Source organism: Leucopleurus acutus (assembly GCF_964270905.1).
Source record: "Leucopleurus acutus genome assembly, chromosome: 14".
Lineage (NCBI taxonomy): Eukaryota > Metazoa > Chordata > Mammalia > Artiodactyla > Delphinidae > Leucopleurus > Leucopleurus acutus.
The window spans coordinates 26,608,103-26,634,522 of record NC_139156.1 but is presented as its reverse complement, the minus strand read 5'-3'; the positions used below and the strand labels follow the sequence as shown (position 1 = coordinate 26,634,522).

The 26,420-nt window shown below is 53.1% G+C and overlaps 2 protein-coding genes across 9 annotated transcripts in view; both read right to left on the bottom strand.

The window, feature by feature from the left end:
• Positions 1–531: 531 nt before the first annotated feature.
• Positions 532–16,720, bottom strand: KCNIP2 (potassium voltage-gated channel interacting protein 2; the record flags this gene model as incomplete). 8 transcript variants are annotated; one of them, XM_082855204.1, is made up of 10 exons in its annotated part: positions 532–579; positions 874–936; positions 1,071–1,175; positions 1,361–1,468; positions 1,590–1,660; positions 1,829–1,898; positions 2,300–2,424; positions 3,064–3,162; positions 3,999–4,109; positions 16,648–16,720. In XM_082855204.1, the coding sequence occupies 10 exons, from the start codon at positions 16,718–16,720 to the stop codon at positions 532–534; spliced, it is 873 nt and encodes a 290-aa protein (XP_082711330.1). The 8 variants fall into 8 exon arrangements, with proteins under 8 accessions (XP_082711330.1, XP_082711332.1, XP_082711333.1 ...); XM_082855206.1 differs by having other exon boundaries at positions 3,064–3,117; XM_082855207.1 differs by lacking the exon at positions 3,064–3,162 and having other exon boundaries at positions 2,300–2,420; positions 4,010–4,109.
• Positions 16,721–19,553: 2,833 nt separating this feature from the next.
• ARMH3 (armadillo like helical domain containing 3) overlaps positions 19,554–26,420 on the bottom strand; it is a 166,894-nt gene continuing 160,027 nt past the window's right edge. The window contains exons 25-26 of the mRNA XM_082854900.1: positions 22,570–22,686; positions 19,554–20,371 (exon numbers count right to left, since the gene is read on the bottom strand). Coding sequence (XP_082711026.1) covers positions 20,279–20,371; positions 22,570–22,686 — 210 coding nt within the window. The 3' untranslated portion in view covers positions 19,554–20,278. The remainder of the gene's footprint in view (positions 20,372–22,569; positions 22,687–26,420) is intronic.

Sequence of the window (26,420 nt, the reverse complement as noted above, 5' to 3'; positions counted from 1 at the left end):
TAACCCAGCTACCTCCTAGGACCTAAGCACTGGCTCAGGCCCAAGATTACTCCCTCTACATTCTTGTCCATCTCCTACAGGGCTCTCAAAGGCCCTGGTCTGAAAGGCCAGTCAGTGCCAATGACAGAACAGCCTTTCTGATAAGGGGGTCTTAGGGGAAATGGTTATGAGATCAGGGATGGGGGAAGCACCATAGCAGGAGACATTTTGTCTAGCATTGTGGTTTCTCAAGTGGGGGTGGAAGGGGGAGGACCACTCAATTCCTATAGCAGGGGCACCCTCAGCACTGAGTTTCAGGCAGGAAGGGGGAGCTGTTGGGAGTTGGGAACACCCCACAGATACACTCTGCCCATTCTATAGCCCCCTCAGCTCCAGCAATCTGAACCACTGAATCCCCAGGCTCTTGGATTCCTATAGCCCCCAGGGTAGAGCTAGGATGAGGACAGACCTGGGAAGAGAAGGGTGAGGTCCACCTGGACTAGGGCTACAGCATGGTCCCCCCAGGACAACTGACCCCCCTCTCCTGGGGAGCTAGATGACATTGTCAAAGAGCTGCATGGACCTCATGATGTTCTCGTCCTGTAGCCATGGTGGGAGAGAGGCAGATTGGAGAGAAAGAAAAAGAGCTTATCAGAGACAGGGAGAAGGACACTGACTCAGAAATGGGGACATTCAGAGACAGAGAGAGGCAGTGAGGAAGGAGACACCCAGAGAGGTGGGGAAGGGACAGGCCTCCCCAAGTTATGAAGGAAAAAGATTCAGAGGTAGCGGTGAGTTAGGGAAATAGTACTCTGCCCAAAGGAGCCTTCTCTTACATCATTGAATCAGGCCCTGAGTCCAAACCAGGGAAATGTAGAGGGCAGGGCCCTGTACCTTTTGACAAGATTCAATGAATTCCTCAATAGTCACCACGCCATCTTTGTTCCTGTCCATCTTCTGCAAAAAAGTAGTCAGGTAGGGAAAACAGAAGGAATGACAAGAGAGAGGCAGGCAGAACTCGGGTAAGTTCCCTTCTGCGACCTCACCTCCTTCCCTTCACTCTAAAACCCAGCCTACCCAGTCCCAGGCACCTGGAAGAAGCTCTCCACGTGTTCCCTTGGGGCCTCCTCCCGGAGTGCAGGATATGTATACTTGCCCATCATGTCATAGATGGACTTCATGATATCAAGCATTTCCTGTTAGGCCGAGAGAGAAGAGGATCCCTCCTCAGAGCCTCCAGCCTCCAAACTAGAAGGCCTAGAGCCTAGGGCAGACCCCACCCCTTGCTGGTGATGTATATGTGGGTCACATTTCCCTCCTATGGGCCCTTTACACCTCCCCACACACATACAACCCCTCCAGCTGTTCAGTTGCCTTGTACCTCCTTGGTGATGCAGCCATCCTTGTTGAGGTCATACAGGTTGAAAGCCCAGTTCAGCCTGTCATCTGTGGTTCCCCGAAGAATCACTGACAAACCAGCCACAAAGTCCTAGGAAGGAGGCAGGGGAAAATGGGTCTTCTGATACCTTTCACCCAACCCTCTCTCTGGGTCTGGCCTGGCCCTGAAGCCCCAGGAAACATGCTTCCCTGGCCCACAGTCTCCAGCTCACCTCAAAACTGACTGAGCCATCATGGTTGGTGTCAAAGGCATTGAAGAGAAAAGTGGCATATGTGCTGGAGTCTGCAGGATAAGTGTGGATGAGTAAGCTTGGCTTCCAGACAGGAGAGGACTTCCTACCTCCCTACCTCTGTGGGGCTCCTCAAACCCCATTCACTTGGCATTTCCAGCCCTCTCCCCAAGTCAGCCTAGAGATGGACAGCTGCTTCTTCTCAGGACTTGTCCCCTCACCTCCTTGAGGAAAGAACTGGGAATAAATCTGCTTGAAGTTCTCCTCATTGACAATTCCGCTGGGACATTCCTGGGGGTAGCGTAGGGAAGGAAACCAGACTGAAGGAAGAGACAAAACCCCCTTCCACTCACCGCCCCTCCCCCCCCAGGTTCCCACCCACCCCTCCCTGTCCAGAGACTCCCAGAGAGAGGGGAAATCTTCGTGTCTCCAGGGGGCTCACCATATAGCTCTTCTCCTGGAGGAAAGACTTCTCCCAAGCGCACAAATAAAAAACACAGAACTGACAGACCAATCTACAGGCTCCGCCCCTTCTCAAACCAGCAGGAACCTAGAAGTTTGGTCTGTGGTGGAAGGGGAGCTGTCCCTTCTCCTCCCCTCCCCTGTCACTCCTCAAAGCCTCCAGGCCAACCTTTCAGAAAAGTCCTGGATAGGCCCTGCCCCTCCCCAGTTTGGTTCTGCTTTGCACTCACGTTTTTGAAACCCCGGTACAGGACCTGTAGCTCTTTGCGCGTGAACTTGGTTTGCTCCTGCAGCTGCTCCAGACCCTCGGGCCGGTGACACACGGTGGACAGTTCAAACTCATCCTCCACGCTGTCTGCGGGGTGGGGGCGGTTGGGGGAGACAGCCGCGCCTCAGGCCTGTCCCCCACGACCCCTCTTCAAAATCACTGAACCATCCATCCCCCCCATATCCGACGCCGGAGACCAGCCTGCCGGTTCCCCGGACCCAGAGCCAAGAAGATGCTGGTCGGCTTCGAGGTATATCAGCGGGCCCAGGCCAAGGCCAGGCCTGGCCCCAGAGCCCGGGGTCTGAGTCAGCGCTGGCCCCTGGGCCCTTGATCCATGGTTGGAGGGTAAGGCCCCCAGCCCAGTCTTTGTCCCAGAAGGCCAGGAGTAGGAAAATTGGGTTGGAGAGGGGGCTTCTGAGGGTTCGAGCTCTGGGCCTCCCCTTACCAACTCAGATCCGCCCGGTCTCACCCTTGCCCCGCCCAGATCCTTCCCTCCAGCCAAGCCCCGCCTATCCCAGCCATGCCCGAGCCATGCCCCGCCCAGCTCCAGCCAAGCCCCCTCCACACCCCACTCCTGCCACAGCACTAGTGTGCCTTAGAGAAGGCCACCACCCCTGGCCCCGTATCAGCCCCGCCCCTGTTCCCAACATCCATTCCCCAGGCAGGTGCCCCCACCCCAGGCTCCCGAAGTCCCCCGCCCCCGCCCCCACCAGGAGAGTAAGTCACCTGGGTCCAGCGGGCGGGGTCTGTGGGGGCGGAGGGAGGCTGGGGCGGCTAATGCTGAAGGGAGCGAACTGTCACCGAGAAAGCGGAGGACCCGGCCAGCTGCACACACCTCGCCCCTCACACTCACAGCAAATCTCACAGACCTGCGTGTTACAGTGCACACACCCCAGCCCCCCACGCGCACAGAGGCACACGTAACGAATGAGCACAGACACACACGAATCGGACCCCGCGCACATCCCCCTGCCCTTTTTCCGAATCGACCCCCATTGTGGGACCCAGCAGAATCAAACACAACGACCTTCTCAAATAATGAGTACAAACCGGGCCTTTATAGCTTGCAAAGATGCAGTATGTATAATCCTGTGAGGTGGGCAAAGCCCAAATGAGGAAACGGAGGCCTACAGACAAAGCGAGGTCACTCAACTGGGGACCAGGCTGGTACTAGGAAACTCAAGTATCCTGGCATCTGGAGGAAGGCGGGCTCCATCATTACACTTGCATCCATCTAGTCAAGGCATTGATGACCTACATCTCAAGGCCCAAAACATGCCCAGGGGCGGGGAGGGCGGCCAGACACTAACCCCAGCTAAGCCACGCACAGACCCTCACAGCCGCCTAGTCCCACCCCTGCCACACTGGCCACGCTCACACAGGCTCAGAGTGGCCTCAGCCTGTCACACTGACCACGCCCAAACACCCAGATCCTGCCCATTTCGCACACCCAGATGGCCCACACACTCAGGCCCCGCCTCCAAGCTGACCACGCCCACACATTCCGCTCTGCGCTGCGTAGCTACGCCCCCTCACACTCCTGGTTAGTCAGTGCCCAGCCCACCTCCGCCACATTGGTCACGCCCACACACACTCACGCAGGCCGGCTCCCCTCACATCGGTCACACCCCGACACATACGGGCCCCACCCCCGGAAGCACAGGAGAGGCACTTGCTTTCACTGACTGAGGGCAGGGCTTGGGGCCCGCAGCAAGGCAGCAGCTTGAGGAACCGCTGCTTCAGCGCTTTTTTAGTGGGCCCTGGAGGGTGGCCTGGGAAGAGAGAAGACCCCAGGAAGGTACATTAACCCCACTGTCCCTCTGTTCCTTGTACCCTCCCCACCGTCACAAATCAACCCTGGCTGGGGGCGGGTGTTGGGGGAATATGGGGGGTGGGTAATGGTGAGAGTAGCTGGGGCCGGTTAGGGGAGTCCAGTGGGTTTCACAGGCATGGAAAGTCCACCAAGGTGGCTCTGCACCTTGTATAAAGGGACACAGCTGGGAACAGCGAGGTGGCCGGGGGTGGGGGGAGGAAGTAGCATTGGCCTCGGTCTTTGTTGACCCAGTGTCCTTGGCTCCAGTGCTACAGCTGGACCTCTGAGGGTGATGTCCAACCCGGGGGCTGCCTGCCTCTCTCACACACACACAGTGACAGGTGTGTATACATAGTATGATAAATCAGAGTGATGGATGCCACACAAGGACCGCTTGATACCTAGTACCTCATTCATACCCAGTGGCCTCCCAACACATGCACACACACACACAGACATACACACTTTGACCTAGTACTTCTTAATACAAACATATACAAATGTGACTGACCTGGGAAAAACATGACAGACATACATTAGGAACCATACAGGCCATCTTACACACAGCATGATCAAACCACACAAGAACACACAATGACCCTGGGACATCACATCACAGTGTGGTCACCATGACATATCAAGGTCACCACACACATGCCCATATCATATTGTGACCTAGGTGCCCATGGCACCCAGATACCTAAGACTGCACCTCACCCACAGAACCTGCATTTGCCCTGGGTACACCCCCACCTTTCTTGCCTATAACCCCTCATTCCAAGGCACCTAGAATCTTCCCGCCAGCAGAACAGAGTTCTCAGAGAACTCATCCACCCTAAAAGTGTGTCCCTTCCCAGTCTTTTCCAGTATGGCTTACTCTTTGAAGGTGAAATGATAGCAAACTTTCAGGCAATGACAGACCTTGGAGATGAGTATTTTGTTGTAATGTGGGACTACCCAGAGCCCACTGATCACAGTTCCCCTCACTTCCTCTTATTTACACATGTGTCCTACGGCTCTAATTGTATGCCAGGGAGACCCTCCAAGTTCCTGTTGTGTGTCTGTCTCCTGGCTGCACCCACCTCCAGACTCGAGGGCCAGAGCTCACTGGATCTGGCATACTGACTGAAGCTGGCCTCAGTCCATTCCTGGAGGGGCCCAATTTCCTTTAGTTGTAGATTGGCACCCCAGCTCCCTTGCAGGCCCTGCCTTCCAAGCCGGCTCCACCCTCAGGAAGATGCTGTGCTCCCAGAAGGGAAATGCTTGAAGTCAGCGCCTCCTCTCCCTCCCATTTGTCCTCTCTCCCCAGGAGCTATGGAGAGGTGGGAGGGAGGCAGTGAGCTGGGTGAGGGATCGACGGCGGCCTGGCCTCTGGCCCAGGGCTCCATTAGCCTGGACTTTGGTTTCCCGAAGCCGATTGTGCCTGGAGCCTCTGGTGGTGTAGTAGCCTCTGGACTGGGGGTTGGCTCCCCCCGCCTCTCCCAACCTCCCCCTCTTCACACATCCCCCCATCTGGTCCCCTGCCTGCTCCAAGGACTCAGTCTCCTCTTGGCTCCTCTGAAGGTGGGAAGAGAAAGGGGGTGCCTTCAGCAGACAGGATGCCTCCCCCCTTCTCACCAATAGTCTAAAGGGGATGGAAAGTTAGAGCCCGACTGACTTCATCTTTTCAGGACTGGATGAATCCCAGTTCATCTAGGACCAATCCCTGCGACCCACCCCACCCCACCCCAATAAATGCAGCAGAGGATGGAGGGTAGACTAGGAGTTTTCTGCTCTTACGGAATTCTAGAGCAGGCAATTCACGGACCTTCTTCCCTAGCTCCTTTCACATTTTTTCAGTTCTCCCAGGTGTCTACCCTGCAGTCCTCTTATCATGGTTCTTGCCTGTTTTCCTGTAGCCATGCTATGGAGCTGCACAGGTCTCGGCATGAAGAAGAGGGAGAGGCTAAAACTCCCTGGGGAGGCAGAACATGTTCCTCTCTCTACCTCCAGTATCACTCTCCCCACCTGACTTTCGGGTTGGGTGGAGAATTGCCTTCCCACTTCCCACTCTAGACTCTGGAGCCCATTCTGCCCTTAGATCCTGAGAGGACCTGGGAGAGGCAAGGCGGCTTGGGAGGCAGGGTCCCTGATCCGATCCACCCCTCACTCTCCTACCAGATTTGTCTATGAATGTCTCATTCACAGTGATCCCACTCCTGTCCCTGCAGAACCCACCCCATCCCTAGCCTTGGGTATGGAGCTGGTATAACATCAGGGAACTCTGGGAATAGCCACACACACAATCAGATGCCTAAAGAGGCTCAGCCGCACACTCCATGCCCCTCAGGCACAGTCACATCTGCCATCTCATAAAGCGACACACTCTGTCACTCAGACACAGTAAATCACACCCCTGTCACATACACAGCTTCAAGTAGTCATACGTTTTGTCCTTTCTCACACACATGAACACACAGCCACACCCCCTGTATCTCTCACACACTGAGTCCACACACACCCTGTAACCCACGCCTGCAAGGATGGAGGTGTGGTGAGTCACACACATCTTCAGAGCCGTTGTGGGTCCCTGGCCCCAAAAGGGACTCCCCAGAAGTCTGGTGTTATCTCAGGACCCCTGGAACCTCCTTCCTCTATTCCAGATACCCCTGCCTGTCTCCAGACTTTTCCTCATTCCCCCCAGTTTCCCCTTATCCTCAATCCCAGTCCCCCCATGCTGTACCCCCTCATCACCTCCCTGGCTCCTGGCCCTCTCTCACCTCCCTCAGACACCCAATCCCCCAGATTCCCTCCTCGCCTCCCCCCCAGGTCCACTCCTTGAGTCCCCCTCTTTGCCTCTCCCAGATGTCCTGTTCCCCCAACTCCCCTCCCCCAGATGTCCCATCCCATCACTAACCTGCTTACCCCTGCAGCCCTCACCCCAGTCATAAAGTCAGAGTAATCTTCTCCCCAACCCTGCGGGCCACTGTCCTTCTAGCCAGCGGGCCAGACATGCCCAGACACCTGGGTTACCTTCCAAGGAGACAGGCTCAAAGAGGCCAAACTGCTCCAGCACCTTGACAAACAGGGCGAGGACCACAAGCACAGCGACCATCTCCAGCCCTTCCAGGTTCATGGTGGGCCGGGGGCATGGCCCCACAGGCTGAGGCTGGCCCTCCCTACTCACACTTCCTCCCCCTCAGGCTCCCCAGCCTGAGTAGGACTGCCCGCAGTCTCCCTCCCCCTCTCGCTCCCCGGATCTCCTCCCTCTCCCCCTCCCCCCGCCTCCCCACAGGCCTCCCAGCCACAGCCTCCAAGCCACAGCCTCTTCCTCTTCACGGGGCCACTCCTGCCTATGGATTGGTATCTCCTCCAGAGCTTTTGGTGTGAAGGCTACGGGCCAGGCCAGACCACAGAAGGGGGGCAGTGCCCTGCCTCTGCCCCTGAGACAGCTTCCCTCAGACAGCCTGTGGCTACTCTGTACCAAAGAGAGGGGGCAGAGGGAAGACCTGTGCTTAGAGAGAAGGCAGGGAAGGGCAGGGTGTGTGTGTGTGTGTGTGTGTGAAACTAGGAGCTGCCCATGCATAAGTAATAGATGTGTGGGTCAGAATATGTTATGGGTGTCTGAGTGTTTTCTTGTGTGTATATTCCTGTATGTGTATGGAGAGTATGTGTACCTCCTCTTACGTGTGTCTGTGTGTGTGTTTACACATGGTTGTGCACCTGTCTTAGCGGTGTGTGTGGTGTATATGGGTATGTAACCTGGGTGTCTGTGGGGTGTGTGTGTGAGAGTGTATTGGAGTATTTCTGAGTGTGTATGGGGTGTGAGGTATCTGTATTTTAGCAGGGTTGTGGCATGTGGGTCTGAAGATGGGTAGTATGGATGTGTCATATAATTAGGAGTATGGGTCTGTGGTGGTTGTGTAATTGTATCTGCATGAAAGTGTATGAGAATATAAGGGAGGAAAAGGTGGTGACCTCTCCAGTCAGGAGGACACCACCACCATCGATTGCGGTTGTCATGGAGACTGAGAGGCGGGAAGCACTCTCTTCCCACAGGCCACAGGGAAACTGAGGCCCAAGGGAGGGAGGATTAGGTCCAGTAGCCTGGGCAGGAAAACAGCCCCTTAGCCCTATCATGACCCTTTGGGGAGGGGACTTATTGCAGCTGCCTTTGGGACCCAGAGAATCAAGCTCCTTGGGAGAGGAGGGACGTGCTCTTCCTTTCCACCTGGCAGGGGCCTCACCCAGGAGCTGCCAAAACCCTCCCTGTTCCTTGGGAATCTTTACTGAGCTGATGGAGAAACCCAGAGTAGGAGGGAAATCTGAACCTTCCAAGGGAGCCACACAGCCCCGCTGTATTCCTGGAGCCCCTCCCCCGTCTTCCAGTCTCCCTCAAAGTGGTGGTGATGGCGGCGGTGGTGTCTGTAGTGGGGTGGGGAGAGGCTTGCAGAACCAGGGAGCCAGAAGATAAGAGCCTCTGGGTTACTGCCACAGCTGGCTAGGGATTGAGCACTCAGTATGTGCTAGATAATGTGCTATGTGCTTACAGACATTATCACATTGAATTTTCACAATAAGCCTATGAAGGAGGTACTGTTATCCCCACGTTATGGGTGGGAAAACTAGACAAAAGTAGCTTAAGAAAATCTCCAAGATCAATAAGTGTCAGAGCTCAATTTTAACCCAGCCTGACTCAGCCTGTGCTCTAAACCACCACGCTACACTGGCTCCTTTCATAGACGGCTTGCTCACACCGGAGGCCCAGTTTAGGGGGATTAACCCAAGGGACCCTTGCCACCTCGTCCAGCTCTGGGATGTGTTTCAGCCTCAATTGTGGGGTGGGGGTGGGGATGGGGGCTAGTCCCTACTGCTTCATTTGAGGTTCACGGATCTGCAGTTCTACATGGCCACCACTGGGGGGTCAGGCATTCATCTCACACCGTATCTTACCCCTTCCCTCTCCACCGACCCTTCCAACATCCTTGGGAAGGAGGGTATGCCTCCGGCAGGCTTGGTCCTCTGCTTGTCCCCCCTCTCTCCCCCAGGAAGAAGTCAACTCAGGGACTGTTTTTGGCTTCTCACACCTTTGGAGGTTACAGGTTTACAGATGAAATGAGCAAGCATCTCCCTCTCACCGTCCAAAATCCATGCCTGGGATTTAATACCCTTCCCGCACCCTCATCGGCAGATACGTTTTTTTGAGCCAGTTTCGCCTCCTCACTGTCCCCCAAACACACCAAACCCAGTGCTATCTCTGTGGCTTTGCTCCTGCTACTCCCTCTGCCTGGAATGAACTCCCTTTTGCTCTCCTATCCTACAGTTCTTACCTGTCCTTTAGAGACAGCTTAAATTCCCTTCCCTTCAGAGCCTCCAGCCCTCAGCAGGCTCCCAGCTACCTGAAATTCTACGGTAGCCCATTGGGCCCTCAAAACTCAGCACCTAAGTCTGTAATGTTATCAGTGGGAACAGTAAAAGGAGGCAGCATAGCATGGTAGGTAACAGTGTGGGCCAGGGTGCCAGACTCCCTGGGTTCAAATCCCAGCTCTGCCCCTTGGAATTAACTGGGAAAGTTCTTAATCTCTCTGTGCCACGGTTTCCTACCTCATATGGTTGCTAGGCCCTCCTAAATGAACTAATACACGGAAAGCTGTTAGAATAATTCCTAGCACAGAGTAATTGCTTATAATTGTTTACTGCCACTATTAATAATATTATATTCCCCCCTTACATATCTTAGCAATTTACAAAGCATTTCCACAAACACTGTTATTTCCATGTCTTCTCATGACGACCCCATGAGGTAGGCAGAGTGAAAAGTATTGTGTCCATTTCACTGATGAGGTAAATGAGGCCCAGAGAGGTAAAGGAACTTGCTCAAGGTCACCTAGCTAAGAGGAGATGTTGCAAATTTGAACTCAGGTCTTTCTGGATCAGTCCTGTTTCCTCAATTAGATTCCAAGCTCCTAGAGGGCAAAGATGTTAAAAAATTGCACCTATACAAATTGAATGCCAGGCTCTGAGCTGGTGCCTGTGGAACAAAGGTGAACCAAACAGGGTTCTGGCTCTCCTGGGCAGGGAGAGACAGCCCACTGACAGAACTATAAGGTATCTACTCATTCAAAAAATATTTGTTGTGTGCCTACTATGTGGTAGGAACTGTTCAAAGCAGGCCATGAAATGAGCTCTAGTCTTCTAACTGGGAGCCCAGGAAAAACCTGGAGAGGGTATTTTTTGAGCTGGTTCTTAAAGGATGGCTAAACTGTCAACAGTCTGCCTTAACAAAGGGACCAACATTTATTGAGCATGTTTTGTGTCCTTGATACTTTACACATGTTATCTAATTTAGTCCTCATAATAGACCTGAGGGGTAGGGTCTATTATTCCTGTTTACAGCTGAAATGGTCAGATTGAGTAGCAGTATACCCATTTTGCAGATGAAGGAACTGAAGCTCAGAGAAGTGATTGTCCCAAGATAACACAGATGATAAAGGATAGATGGAGACTTGAACCAGAACCAGTGATCTGCCAGCTCCCTCAGGCTGTCTCTCCAACGTGTGTGGAGGTGTCAAGGAATCCTGAGTGACTGCAGCTTAGTTGGTATTGGGGTAGATATGAGTGATAAGACCAGAAAGGGGCAGATTCCATGGAGCCTTGAATGCCAAGCCAGGCTATTTGATTGGAAAGAGGCAGAACAGCAGCATCTCCTTGCTCTCTGCTGCTGATTCACAGATGGACAGATTGACAACCGTTTAGCCGGTTGCCCTGTCTGCAGATCCTCCTCTTCCTTCTCTCACCCTCACCCTCAACCTTCAGAGACCTTGACCCAGCCTCACAGGACTCAAGTCCTAAATCAACCAGGCCTCTGGTGAGAGGATCTGATAGAAGTGAAAGAGCAAGTTGTTTTTCAGGCTCTCTCCCCACCCCCCACCCCCACTCAGAGACCTCTCAAGTCTCTGGGCTCTGTGAGAAAGTTGCCCAGGTCTGTCCTCCCCAAGCATCCCTGTGCCACCTTGCTCTTCACCCAGAGGAGTGAAGTCTTAATGAAAATACTTCAGGCATAGTGAAGGCTGAAGGGAAAACTATCTTGAAGCATTAAGTGAGCCCTCCCTTAGATCCCTCAAATCTCACCACGGAGATACACCTATCATTTAGTTATTTACCTCCCGAAGTTCAAACCCAGAGAAATACTGCCTAATGAAGGGGGCCCATAGTATGTAACTGTCCCACTTTCCCGTCTGCCCTTGCTCCCCTAGTGAAGAACCCAACCAGTAAAGACCCTTCTGTCAGCCCTCCAGCCCCACTCCATCCCCAAGCAGGCCAGAAGACAGAGCAGCCCCCAGCTGCATCAGGTAATTAATGATCTCCTTAGGCCCTGGGGCTATTTTAGGGCCTGGAAGTCATGCCTGCTATGATTGAGAGCTGGCCCCGCCTGGCTCCAGCCATCTGTCACTTGAGACAGGCCCAAGCAGGGGGCTTGGAGGACACATGCTTCCCAAGAGACATCCAAGCATGGCTTTGGCTCAGCCCCATCTCCTCTCCTTCTGGGAGCACATTGTAAGGAGAGGCCTGCTTATACTCCAGGGGCTCAAGGGGATACTGTGCAGACAGCCAGAGAACTACAGATCCCAGAATGCCACCAGGCTAGGATGTTTTGGTCTCCCCAGGTCAGGTGGGGAGGAGTTGCTGGGTTCTGTGGGCCCTGCCCAGGCAGCTCTAAGGAAACCCAAGTGGAGGTGTGCATAATCTCAGCAGTGCCATGATATGACACCCACAATCCATGTCATAAATTGAACAAATCCCACACCAAGGTACAACCTTATGAAGTCTATACAGCTAACTTAGTGTGACTCAGGAACCCCCAACCCAACTCTAAAGCATAGAACTCCAGGTACATGCAGTCTTAGTGTCACAGAATTCCAGGGATACGTAACCCTAGGGGTGCACAGCCCCAGTGATCACAACCCCATTGAGGCACAAACCCCCTTAATACAGACTCCCAGAGATAGACAAAACGGTGACATACAATCCTTATGCCGCACAAGTCTATCCATCCATCATGCATAAACTCACTAGCTGAGTTCATGTTGGTCCAGTCCCACCTCAGGATTTTTTCCTTCTGCACACTGCCCCTAGTCATCTTAAGATCCCATTAAACTAAGCAATTCAGTAAAGAGCTTTGCCTTTTCCCTGCTCTGCTGCAAGCTTCCTCCCTTCATCCCTGTGAGGGGCCTTGCCCCTTACATCCACCTTGTTGAGGCCCCCACCTCTGCTCTCAGTAAGGAGCCCTGCCCCCTCTTCCACCATTGTGAGGGACGATGATGCCCCTTCTCCTTTCCTCTTTGAAGACCCCTATGTCCTTCACCTTCTCGTTAAGGGACCCTATCCCAAGCTCCACTTCTGTTGGAGTCTTGCCTTTTAAACTCTTTTCTTTGAAGGATCCTGCCCCTTCCATCTCTGTGAGGGGCCCTTTCTCTCCCCACCTCTGTAAGGCTCCTATCCCACTTCGCTTACTTTTTGAGGGGTCCAGCCCTTTCCTCCCTTCCTCATACCTGGCGACAGCGACCCAGTCACCAGCTGGTAGAGGGATCGCGCTGCCTGCCCCAACGGGCTCCGGAACCTGCGGGGGCATCTGTTCATGGTCCTGCGGTGAGCACAGAGGTCAAGCTCCGCCCCCAAGGCCCGGGGCGTTCTGATCTCCGCCCCCAACGGAGTCGGCCCTGCGTGGGCGGCGCGGGAGGGCCGGACCCATAGGACCAGGATCTCAGGCAATAGAGCCTCGGTCCGCTTCCCGTCTTCTCCCGGCCACACGAGGGGAACTCACCCTGGCCTCAGCGCCTGAAGCACCCGCCCCCCAAATTCCCAGACTCGGGCGGGGCGGGGCCGGGGGGGAGGGGCGGCACGGACTCTCCCTCACAGCCTTCTCTGGGAATATTTTCTGAATTTCCGGTGGGGAAGGGGGCACCCGCGGTTTTTGAAAAATGAGCTGGGGAGGGAATGAACATTATCTTTCATTGCCCCGCTTCATCCCCTCATTCTCTGCCTGTCACACCCCTCCTCTTCCCATTTTGACACAAAGATGCGAAGGGCTTTAGACGACCTAGTTGTCATGGCAACTCCCCACACTTCCATACTTCCTGGACCAATGGGCGCGAGAGTAGGAGGGAAGAGGAGGAACTGACCAGTGTATTGGAGTGACAAAGGGGCTGCAGGGACGTGCCCCTACTGGTCTGTCTTCTGTCTCTGAATATTTTTTCTTGTAACTGTTTTGTGTCCCTGTGTCCTGGTGCGGCGGGTTCACACTCTCCCCTCATATGCCGATTGTCAGCCAGATGCATCGAGGAGAAGCCCCCCTACCCACAGTCCTGGCCCTGGACTCATCCCTATCTGGTTATACCCAAAGTAAACCCTTCCAGGACCCACTAACGCCTTTAAACTTCTGACAGAGCCTATGGGGATCCCACTCTTCCGACTGGGATCCCGTATTTTTGGCTGAAAATCCTACATTTACGAGGCGAGAGTCACCCCTGAACTCCATGGAACCTTGCCACTTGATTTGGCAACATCCTCATCTGGAATCAGCTCCGCAAGCATGGCTCCTCTAAAACCACACGGGGGCGCGCCAGTCCGGGAACGATATTTATGGCCGGAGGGACGCAATTCCGGAGATCCCAGGCCGGGACCCAAGCTCAGGACTTGGCCAGCCAGGTCCCAACTCTCTCCTCATCTTCTCCAGTCCTTTCCTTGCTTCCAGCTTGGACAGGACCGCAGCAGATCGCTGCCTTTTCCCACCTCGCCGCACTGCCAATAGGTCCTGCCGGGCCCGGAGGTGCTAGATGCGGGGCGGGGCGGGGTGGGGTTCAGATTGTTTTCTCCTAAAAGTCTCCTCCAGATTTTTTTTTTTTTTTTTTTTTTTTTTTTTGCGGTACACGGGCCTCTCACTGTTGTGGCCTCTCCCGTTGCGGAGCACAGGCTCCGGACGCGCAGGCTCAGCGGCCACGGCTCACGGGCGCAGCCGCTCCGCGGCATGTGGGATCTTCCCGGATCGGGGCACGAACCCGTGTCCCCTGCATCGGCAGGCGGACTCTCAACCACTGCGCCACCAGGGAAGCCCCTCAGATTTGTTTTGAGCCTGGGGTGGGAGTGGGTAAGGAAAGAGGCTGAGGCAACCCAGGATGACCTGAGGTATGACTTTAGCGCCCCCTCCCTGTCAGCCTGATAGGCCGGGATGACTGAAGCCAAAGAATACCCCCAGGTCCGATTCCAGGAATCCCGCCTGCACAAGGAAGGAACATTGGGAATTTGGCTGGTCCTGCTGCACTTCCGCCTTGCAAGCGCTTCAGCACCGCGGACAACGACTCCCCATCCGGCTTCAGCTCAGGCGTCTCCGAGCACCCACCGCCTTAACACCGGCTTCCCAACCCCATTTATCTCCCGCTGTAAGATAAGCCCTCCTTCGAAAGGAGAGCTCCTGGTAGTCTTATTTCTACTTCCCAAGTCGCGTGTGGAGCTATCTACAGCGAGGATGCTGATGACGTGGAACACGATTCTTGATGCTTGTCAACATCTGAACTTTCTATTTCCCTTGGGGGGCAGGCAGGTGGGAAGTAGTATTTCCCATTTTACAGATGAAAAAAATGAGGCCCAGAGAGCAAAAGTCATACAGAGCTGGTATTCACACTTCTATTCCTGCACCTTCCCGTACAAGGGCTTCCCCACTTCCACCCAATCTCTGATTCAAATAGCCAAGTGGGGAGCAGATGATTCCACTAAAGGGGAGAATCAGTTAAAGCAGGAAGAAAACACTGATTAATGTGGTGCTAATGAGGGCGCTGGGGGCCTTACTACTCTCAAGGATCCTGAGTTGGTGAGAACACAGTCTAAAGCAGAGCTAGTCACCTGGACCTTTGTAATCCATCCAGGCCTGAGGCACATCTAGGGCACATCTGGGGCCTGCCTGAGTGGAAGGGCTCCCCCTTCTGGGAGTCTGGGCATAGGGACGAGAACCTCCCCAGGGTGTGTTAGTCAGGGAGACACTTTTTCAAGGTGTTACAACCTAGTCCTCTCCTCATCCCCAAGTCTTAACCTTACTCTCCTCAAGACAAGGACAAGGATCATGGCCTCCCTTCACCTCCCCAGCTTGTTTCAGACACAGGGCAAACAGTCTCCCTACTCCCATTCTCTGTTGGAGTTCTTGGGCAGGCTGCACAATGAGAGACACACACGTATATGGAAATGTACACAAGGTGACACAGTCACCCACACAAACACGTGGATCTGCCTACCAAACCCAGGAATATGCACAGGCACAGATGTACTGGTCTCACATACCTCCCCAGTGTGGGAGAGAGAGGATGCCTGAGCAGCAAAGTGGTTTGGGGGGATACTTAGAAGGGGAGGCCACATGGCACCTCCCAGGCCTAGAGCTTCTACCTCTGGGTCTGGAGGGGAGGCTAGAGGGTTTGTTTTCCTCTGGGTTTGGGTGAAGTTCTGGGAGGGTTGTTGGGGGTTGAAGGAGCTTCAGTTGTAAGAATGATCTCTAAATACTTTGTGTGTGGGGGGGTGCTGATCCAGCATTAACCAAAGCCTCCCCACAGGAGCTGGTGACGCTCCTGGAAGCCAGGCTGGGTAGATGGACACCAGAGTCCTTCCTTGGGTCGACCGGGGCTATTTGTGGAAAACATAGGGAAGCAGTGGTGTGCACTAAAGACCCCCTTCTGCCCCAGGAAGCCAGAGAGGCAGCAAGGGTAAGACATGCCATAGACACTCACAGAGCCCCACTGCAGACATCACCACGTGAAAGTACACAATCAGTATCAAACACCAATATAACCCGCACAGTCTCACAATTAAAACACAACACAACCCACTTTAACACATGCTTGTCCCAGGAGGTTCACAGTCATAAAGTCTTACAAAGAGACATACCACCATAAAGTGAAGACCTGACACATACTGGTAGTCACATGCCTCTTCATACAGAAAATCACACACTCAAAGCACAGAGTTGCACACAGAACAGAGATACTTGGTTAAAACAACTTCATTAGTACAATCAGGGTCCTACACAACTTCACTGAAACATCTGACAAGACATACAATTGCACAATCACAGGCAATCACACTCACCCTGGCTGTCACCAAGCCCAGGGCACATGGCAACCAGCTGTGGGAGGCGCACACACATATATACACACAGACACAAAGAATGACAGGCGCTCTCGCACGTAACACCTCCCACTATAGACACCCTCCTAGCCTTGTGTCATGCATGCCCACACCTGCTGCCTCTCCCCACCGGCCCACGTGCTCTGCCCCCAACCCTTCCACCACCACCACCACCACCCCCGCGGGACCCAAGGCTTTGAACCTCAGTGTCCTGCCGCCCAGAACAGCCGGGAGGGTACCTGGGAATGGGTCAGAGTGTGGGTAAGGGCCTGGCAGGGGTTAGAGGGGCTTAAGGGTCTGGGGGGATGGAATCTACCCTCCTTCCCCCGATTCCCAAGCCACTGACTCACCCGTGAGCTGGTCATAGGATCCGTCCAGGTCTCGGGAATCGGACAAACTCTCCTTACGGCCCTGGCCCCGCATGGCCCCCGGCGCCCCCCTCCCGTCCCAACGTGGGCCGTGGGAGGGGGCGCCGGGTGGCTGGGATAGAGAACTCACACGGCGCCCCCTGGCGGCGTAGTGCGCTGCCGGGGGCTGGTGGCTGGAGAGTCAGCGCTTGGGCTAAGAGCCTGGGGACCGCCGCGGTCTAGGGCCCACCTGGGGATCCTGGGGCAGGAGCGGGAGGCTTGGACAGTAGGTGAGCGCAGAGCCGGAGGCAGAGTGGAGCGGAGAAGAGCCCGGAGCTGGAGCCGAGCCGCCTCTCCTCCCGCCCCCTCCCCGCGGCTGTCACCGCCACCTCCCCCCTTTGGCGCTGCCGGGATTGGCTCCCCCTACCCCCGCCCCCTCCTCTTTGCAGTTCGGGGGAGGCACCCGGTGAAAGGGTGAGCTGAGAAGTGCGGGGAGGGAGACGAGCTCTCTGGCAACACTACCCCCTAAACCTGAAGTCCCGGGTCTTGCGGGTGGAGGAGGGAACAGGGCCAGAAAGGCTCCGCTAGGAGGAATCCCCGCCCCCGATTCTCAGCACTCCTTCCCCTACCCTCAGCACTGGCCCGGGTACGTATGAGTCCCCTGTTCGGTCTCCCTGTCAGCCCCTATTTTCTCTGTTGTTCTCCACCCATGTATGAGTCTCTTTGGCCCCCACCAGTGCCCACCCTGCTTGAAGGGGGTTAGGGATGCAAAGGTCAACTCAGCCTCTAACGCAGGCTTATCTCAGGCCAGTGGACTACAATTTTCTCTTCTCTTGGAAGGACCCCTACCCTCACCCACTCCAGGACCCTGTCTCTGGGCCCTATTCACTCTCAAGGTGCCTTCTTCCCTGATCTAATGACCCCCGCTGGCCAACTGGGAAGAAAAAGAAAAGAAAGAGTGAACCAGGTCAGTTTCTCAAGACTTTCTTGTTCTTTTGTTCCTTTTTTTTTTCTTTCAACTTTCCTGCCCTGCTCTCTTCTGTCACCTGCCCTGTTCTAGATTCCTTCTGTTTTCCAGAAGATTTGGGAAATGATTGAGGGGTCTGGGGATGCAGGCAAGAGTGGGGGAGAAATGCCCTTGTTACGAGGCCCCCTTCCCTTAGACTAGCTCTTTTTTCTGAAGCTAGCGGCTAGCACAAAGCTCGCCTACCTCCAGCTCCCAGGAATGGCTACTGAACAACTGAGCCTACTAGTCTGACCTCCCCCACGATCCTTCCTGGGCTCCTAGCCCATGAGCTCCCCAACCACCATGAGGATTAGGGGCGGGGGCAATGTCTGATGTGTTTTGATGGTATGGTGGCAGTGTCCCAGGTAATCCTGCCTGCCCAATGGCTCCTCTGGAGGAGTGACCTGCTGAGACGGAAAGCTTCAGCTAAAGTGACCCCAGCACATTTAATCTCTTCAACTGGATTAATTTACAAGCACTTGATTCAATTAACCCAGCAGGAATTGTGGTAAGAGTTCAGGCATGAGAAGGGGATGAGCAGCCGAAGGAAGGATTATCTTTGGGAGCAATGCCCTACTCCTGGCTTTTCCCTGACTCCAGAGGGTCCTCCACAGACCTGGTATAGACATTGGGGCATGGACAGGGCATAGACGGCTCCTTTTGGGGTTAAATTCTAAGAAAGGATGGGATTCCTATTGGGAGTTCTTAGAATAGATGTATGTAAATGGGCCAAGAGATGGGCTTTTAAAATGGAGGGCAAGGAGTGCTTTGCTTATTGCCTCATGCCCTGGACCTGCCCTTATTCACTTCATATGAAAGGCTGGCAGGAATCTAGAAGCAGCCCAAATAGGCTGGCTGGCCTCCTTAACACCAAGTTTTGAGGTAAAGGGATCTTCTTCTTCTTCCTTCCTTCCACCCAAAAGGCAAGGGAGGCTACAACTTCTGAACTGAACTGGCTTCCACTAGGACCAGGAGACTGAGAAACAGAGCATATAAGGGGTTCCCTAACCAGATGAGACCAGCACCTCCGAGATTACCTTAACTCTGTCATTGAGAAAGGGGTTCTGGGTAACAGAGATTAAGGGGAAATAGAAAAGACACTAAAAAGACTGTCCCATACAAATCAATTTTTAATAACTTCAAATTGCCACCAGCTTCCAGCTCCTGCTCCTCTGGGGTTTATCTGTGGAAAAACTGTGGAAAACACTAAATGCCCCAGGCTGGACTAGCCATCTAGTGATCAGAGATGACCCTGCCCTTGATACCTTAAGAATCTACAACTATACATGGCAGCACGATGGTGGATTCTCTGGAATTTGCTCAATGTTGGAGTCGGAACTCTGGTTCCCAGGGAGGGCGAGTACCCCAAAAAGATTTGAAGCCAAGTGGAACAGCAGCCGGGGAGGTCCCAGACCTGCTCTCACGGCTGGATTCTGATACTTACTCCCAGATTCTTCCTGCGCTGCTTGCCCCCTACCATCCTGAGGGCTTTAGAAAGTGCTTTAGAAAGGGAGGATCTCAGAGCAGCAGCTACTTCAAAGGCAGCTGTGGGGCAGGAAAGCCTACAGTAGTAGTCCCAAGGAGGCCGTCCAGAGAAGGGACCATAGGCCAACTTCCCAAAGGTCGGCCTCTCCATGATGCTCACCTGGCCTGTTTCAGAGCCTGGCCCCAGCAAGTTCTCTCCCTTCCAGGCACCAGACCACAGCAGGAACAGATTCCTCCCCAGAGGAAATTCTCACGCAGGCTGGATGTAAACAACAGCCGGGTGAGGGGGAGGAACACGTGGAGGGGAGCTCAGCAGACACAAGAAAGGCTCCCAGAGGAGGGGGTAGCTAAGGAGGTGGGGAAGCTGCTGGAAAGGGAACCAGCAAAGTAGGCACCTGAGGGCTCCAGAAAACCTGTCCATGTTTATTTCACACACACACCCTAAAGACAATTTAAACCAGATTGAAAATGAAAAGCTAAGGTGGTGACCCTGTAGTGCTGATGAGTCAATGGGCTGGAAGGCAGGGCAACGCAAACAGGTACTCCCGTTGCCAAGAATCAAATCCACAAAGTGGTGGTCAGACAGCAGAGGAGTCAGCTCTGGATTCAGAAAATAGAAAAAACGTATCCCATTCCTACCCCACCCTAAGCCTGAGCTAAGGGTCAAGTGCAGGTGGGGGCTGGGGACACAGATTTCTGGGCACAAAGGAAGCAGAACTGGCTCCCCCTACATCTGAGAGTTAGTCTGTTTTCAGAAGCCTAGGAGAACCACTGACCCCCCAGGTGTTGGCATCACCCTAAGGCTTACCCAACAGCTCCTGAAAATTAGTCAGTAGCCACAACTTGTAATCTCAATTGGAAATATGAGGGGTTGTTCAGAGAGCCCACCCTGGAAGTCTCCACATTTCTGAAGGTGTCTCCCTGTGCCCACCCATCCTCTCCCCAAATAAGATCATCCTTGGCTTGCCCATCCTGGCCCCTGCTGTCCGAGCTCCACTGAAGTGCGGCCTTCACCGAGAGACCTCGGTATCTGTGTTTTTCTCCAGCTTTGGGAACAGGCCCTCTACCCTCGCCCCCGCCTCCAGCCCAGGAAGCCTCATGGGTAAGGGGCAGTCAGTGGCTGCCCAGGTATGCATGGCAGCCTCAGGAGATAGTGGAGAATTCCTTGAGCAGGACTTCCTGGCTGAGTGTGTGGAAGGCCAGGTTCCTCCGGACGTTGGTGCTAATGGATCGAACCTGGGAAAAGGTGAGGGAAGGTGGGGGGGGGGGAGCACAGGCAGAGAGAAAACAGGAGAGAGTCCGTTACAAACAGCAGAGGGCAGTGCCTGAAGCACAAGGCCAAGATGCAGTGCTAGAAGTTTCTCTCTTAGGAAATGAACCCTTAACATCTATCATCCCTGCAGGTAAATGAGCAAACAATTCCGTGATAGTCGGAAGAAAAGAGAGGTTGAGAGACAGGAATCCTAGTGGATGTGAGCAGAGCGTCTGAGCACCTGATGAGGTAGAAACAAGCACAGACAGGGAAGGAGGGCTGAGGTCAGGCCTTTGTCCTTGCCTCGGCCAGGCAGAAGGGGCCCTGATCTGGTCAGTGGTCTAATGGAGGAGGAGAAACTGAGGCCAGAGGACTCATGCTCTGGAGCTACCTCTCTTTGGATGTGTTTTGAGTCTCCTCAATCTCCTTCTGTATTTATCTACTTTTCTGGGTTGGAAAGAACGCTTAGAGATGCAGCCCTTGTCTGTCATTGGATGGCAGGAGTATGATCCAAGGAGGCCAATAGCCAGGATCAGGTCATACAGCCGGTGAGTCCCAGTTGTGAAAGTAGGACCCAGGTTTCTCAACTCCTAGTCCAGCACTCTCCATACCACAAAGATGCCTCCCCACTTGAGAGGGAAGTCTAGCTGTATCCTTGCTATGTACCCACTGCTCATGCTTTCTACCCACAGACCAAGAACCTTGCAGGAAGTCCCGCCTGTGTCAGCAGGAGAAAAGACCTGTGGGAAAGGGGTCAGAAGGCCAAACTCCCTGCTCTGAGTGGGTTCTAAGAGGAATCCAGCAGACTCTGGAAGGAAATTCATTCATGGGAAATAGAAGTGAACATCGAATGAGAGACAAAGCAGGGGAGGAAGGAGAAAAAGAATGTGTATCTGTCTTAGGCCCCAAAGCCCAGGGAGCTTTTCTTCAATTTCTGCTTTGCTATGGGAAACTTAATGAAGTCATCAGGCAGGAAGCAGAGGAACGGGCAGCATGGCAAACAGCAGGCAGCTCAAGCTCATTAGCTCCAAACCTAACCAGACCCTCTTTGCTTCCCTGTGCCAGAGGTACAGATATGAGGAGAAATGAGTAAGGCACAGGCTAGTGCCCAGAAGCCTCAAGAGAGCTGCTTGAACTCTCTCCTCCACAATCCTCTTCATCTCCCAATAACTTGCTGAACACCCCATAAAAATACTGTACTCTGCTATCTTCTTATTACACTAGTGGCTTCCCTGTTCCCAACTAACTCAGTCCAGAGTATATCTGCCTCACCTTGGGGAAACCCAATAATCCCAGGAATGCCATGTCAGGGTCAGAGTTGGGCTGGGTTTAGCACAAGACAGGTGATCTAAATCTAGCACCTTCATCATGGACTGGGCATGGGTAAGTAAAAGCTGGGCTGATGCAAGTTCTGCCCCATAAGTGGGAGGTCTGAGGACATGGGAAGTCGGTACACAGGCCTGTGTGCCCTGGTCTCAGCCCCCAGCCAGGATGATCATGCACAACCAGGCGGGTGGAGTGGCAGGAATACAGGGAGACTGGGCTTTTCCTGAGAGCATCTTCTGAGCACAGGACAGGACAGGGACCACCAACAGGGTAAGTCCAGTTCTGTGGAAATGCTGACAGGGAGGTAGAGTAGGAGGCAGAGCAGATGTTCACTGGCTGCAGGTGACCACGGGAGGGGGCTGCAGACTGGAAAGTGGGAATGGGGGCAGGGAGTGAAGACTGGAAAACTAGACTGGAAGGGCACTCAGACCAGGAACCAGTTAGGAACTTAGGAAGAAGTGATTACATAAGGAGGAGAAGAATCAATTACTCTCATTAGTTACCCTGAGGACAGGATAAGGAGTAATGAGCCAGAGCTGCCACTGGGAACACACGTCAAACTCCAGGCCCAGCTGGAGCTGTGCAAGGGCTGTCACCATGGCTGCAGAGGAGAGGTGTGCACTGCTGCCTCAGGCCTCTCACCCTTCCCAGCCTGGCACCAGCACTCTGGGGAATATCTTCGGCTCTCACTGCCTGGTCCTTCCTGGACTGCTTTGGGAGATAAGTTGCAACCACAATCCAAGCAGGCCTCTCCAGTCTTATTCCATCAGCCTTTGCCCACCTGCACAGTAGGACCTAGTGGCTGGAAAAGGGCCCTTAAGAGACACAGGCAGAGGTGGAGGCGGGGCACACTCACCAGCTCTTTGAAGAAGGCGGCTTCCTTGTGCTGCTCGGAGTAGCGCTCATACTGGTCCAGGCCATCTTGCAGCTTCAGTGTGAGCGTGTCATAGTTGGCTCGCACTACCTCTAGCACCTGGGGAAGTCAAGGGCCAGGTGGGGCTTAGTCCACACGAATCCTAGGTCATTTGGCCCCCACGCCCCTCCTGCTGCCCTACTGCGTTGGATTCAGTCTGAGACAACACCCCCAAGAGACCTTGCTCACTACTTATTACCCTGAAAAAAGCCTGGCCACGGGGAGTGATTCCTCAGGTTTCTGGGGCCATGTTTTTGTTTTTGTTTTAATTTTTATTGAAATATAGTTGATTTACAATGGTGTGTGTTTCAGGTGTACAGCAAAGTGATTCAGTTATACATATATATAAAAATATATAGGGAATTCCCTGGCAGTCCAGTGTTTAGAACTCCACGCTTTCACTGTCGAGGGCATGGGTTCAAGCCCTGGTTGGGGAATTAAGATCCCACAAGCTGTGTGGCATGGCCAAAATATATATATACACACGTACATACATATTCTTTTTTTTACATTCTCTTTCATTATAGGATATTACAAGATATTGAGTATATAGTTCCCTATGCTATATGGTAGGTGGGACCAGTTTCTAATCTCTTCCATCCCCTGCCTTTCCTGACTAGTCCAGCCTGGTCACCAGGGCTGTTTACTGTGGGTATGGTAAAGAAGCATGAGAAGAGGTGACAGAATAGTGAGTGTCGGAGCCCCTCAGTATCCCTGATACTGAAGATGCGTTCTCAGCCATATCCTGCAGCTTTCTCTGGCCAGGCTGTCAGTTGCTGAGTAAGACTTTGCCAATGTCTCCTTCCTTTTCCTTTTCTGGGAACCACATTTCTTCAGTCCTGGGATGCTCCTCAGCACCATCTGCCACTTGTTTTCATCTCCCAATGCCAACTCAGTCTTCTTATCCATTGCCTGGATGGAACTTTTCGGGCATCCTAGCCTTGGAGTGTAGGAGACACTTTCTAAACTAAGCTAGAGCTTATCTCATCCTCTTTTGTTCTAATGAGGGCTCCCTCTCCTACTATGCCTCTGCTTTCTATGGGGGTGGATTCAGACCTCCACTAATTCCAGGAACCTTGGATCTCTGTGGTTCCAGAAGGAAAGGACTACCAAAGCCAGTCCTGATACGACTTCGGCTTAGCAGACCATAAATCAAAGACAAGGACAATCAGTTACATCACGAATATTTAGAGGTGAACTAGCCCAGCTCCCTGCTGCCCACTGTAATGAAAACTATTTTGTATATATCATGTCTATTATTAGCAAGACCAGACTAGTATTTAGAGAGTGTAGTACTATCTTGTCAGCTTGAAGATAATTATATTTGGGTTATACAATGATTAGTTACATCAGAAGATGTAGATCTTCTACATTAAGTTGGAAGAAGTGAGCTGGGTAGAAAGGAGAGACCAGGAGAGTGAATAAATTTTCACTGTGGCAATCTGTGTGAGAGCTATTTTGCAATTTGATCTGACCTGGGAGGGAAGTGTATGACGTCATGGAGAGCTCCCAGCTCAGTTGGGAGTCTTGGGAGGAAGGAGTGTGATGAGGGAGGCTTAGCTCCAACAGAACGTAGGGGTGAAGGGAATAAGCTAGAGTCATCACTGAGCACAGGGACTGAGAATGGATTCCTGAGGGGTACAAAGGTGCCTCTGGGCTGTTCCCTTCACCAGTTCAGTCTTGTGCCAGAGAAGACTTCACCTAGTGGCAAACACTTCTGCCTGCCAAGAATTCCTGAGGAGAAAGTAGGGATGGAGAACACAGGCTTGTTTTCCTGAGTTTGGGAGGGACAGCTACGTCAAAGGTCTGGTCCAGATTCAGGCTCTTTTCCTCCAGACACCCCACTCCTCAAGGTCACTTTGCTAAACTATGTCCCACAGACTCTAGCATAGGCTAGCTCCTTTGCTTCTAATTCCATTTGTCAGCTCTGTCGGCAAGAGGACCAATACCCAGCAACGCCAGTCACCCACAAAGTAATCTGGCCCCCTCATGCACGTGGGCTGTGCTAGTGGCTGAAATATCTACGGCCAAGGTCTTGGCTCAGAAGTAAATGGCTCAAGCCCAGAAAAAGGCAAAATTCCAGAAAAAGGCAAGATGGAACCAGCTCCCAGGAATCAGGCAGAATAAAATAATACATGCTTTTCCAATCCCTGAACTCTGGGCAGCTTCAGCAATGGCTATGACCCAGCAACCTGGGCTCAGCCTTTCCTAAGGGCTGTCAGGTGCCAAAAGACAAATACCATGCTAAAGCTAACTCCTGAGAAGAAGAAACAGCACATCAAGAGATGCAATGAGAGCCTCAGGCAAGGCCGCCCTGATCACCTGGGCTTTCTCTCTTCTTGCCAGGGCAGACTGGAAGGTATAAGATATCGCTCAGAACAGGGATTTTTTCTTTCCCAATAAAGTTGGCTTCTCCTGTAAGAGCTTAGTTCAGTTTCTTGCAGGGAGGTGAAAGCAGAGAAGGCCCCTGAGCTATCAGCTCCTTGGAAGGAAACCAGAGGCCTGGCTGGACTTTGTGCATGATCTCAGCTCTCCCCTTGTCCAGACATTGCCCAGGGTCATGTTCTCCTTCCCTGGCCCTTTCTTGTGTTCACCCAGCCCCTGCCATTTCCTGCCCATATCACTTCTCTTAAATTTCCAAGAGAAGAAAACATTCTAAGCTCAGGTCTGGGCCCCAGCCCATTCGGAACTTCAGAGCACTAGGGATACACTCCTCGTCTGGGATCTTCCTTTCTGTAGCTTAAGACTTTAGGAATATGTCCATTTGGGCCTCCCTCACACTCAACACTGGCCTGGGACATGGCAAGGGCAGTAGTTAGGCAGAGGGTAATATCCCAGAACCCTTGTACCTAAAGGCCTCAGGCTTTACCATAATTTGCCGCCTCAATTTCCGACTTCCTGGCAACTTCAAAGGCCCTTCCTAGGCGGACATCCCTCCCTAATCAATCAGGTTAACAGTCTACACCCTAGCACAGCCCTTCTTTCACCAGTTGTTGGGCTTGTGGGCTTGCTAGAATCTTTCATTTTCTCTGAAAGGACCTCAGCTGGCCTCTCACTCTTCCTCTACTTTCCCAAAGCAGCTCCTCCCCAGAACTGGTTATGTGTTTACTGTATTTAATGTGTTTCTTTTCTCCCAGAAGCAGTAAAGGTCTCTCCCTAACCTTGCAATCCCACCAGTCTAAGGACAGCCCTTCAGTGGCATTCTCACAATTAAGTGGCGGTCACGTGCTGGACAGCTTGTAAGGGGAATTCTGATGATAGAGAAGCAAAAAGCCAATTCTTCTTCCTCCATAATCCATATTTATTCTTCCAAATTCAGGATTAGTTAAAGCTAAACAAGAAGCACTGCAGGGACTTCCCTAGTGGCAGTGGTTAAGAATCTACCTGCCAATGCAGGGGACACGGGGTCAATAACCTGATCCGGGAAGATCCCACATGCCGCAGAGCAACTAAGCCCGTGTGCCACAACTACTGAGCCTGTGCTCTAGAGCCCAAAAGCCACAACTACTGAAGCCCATGCGCCCTAGAACCTGTGCTCCTCAACGAGAGAAGCCACCGCAATGAGAAGCCTGTGCACTGCAGCAAAGAGTAGCCCCCGCTCACCACAACTAGAGAAAGCCCACGTGCAGCAATGAAGACCCAATGCAGCCAAAACAAAAAAAAAAGCAATGCAAAGATGTTCTCCAATTAAAGACATTGGTGGGTCACAGTCTGGGTCTAGCTGTGCCTAGGCCCTGAAAAAGAATCTCAACCAACAGCTATTAATTTTCAAAATAACATAGTTAAGAGAATGG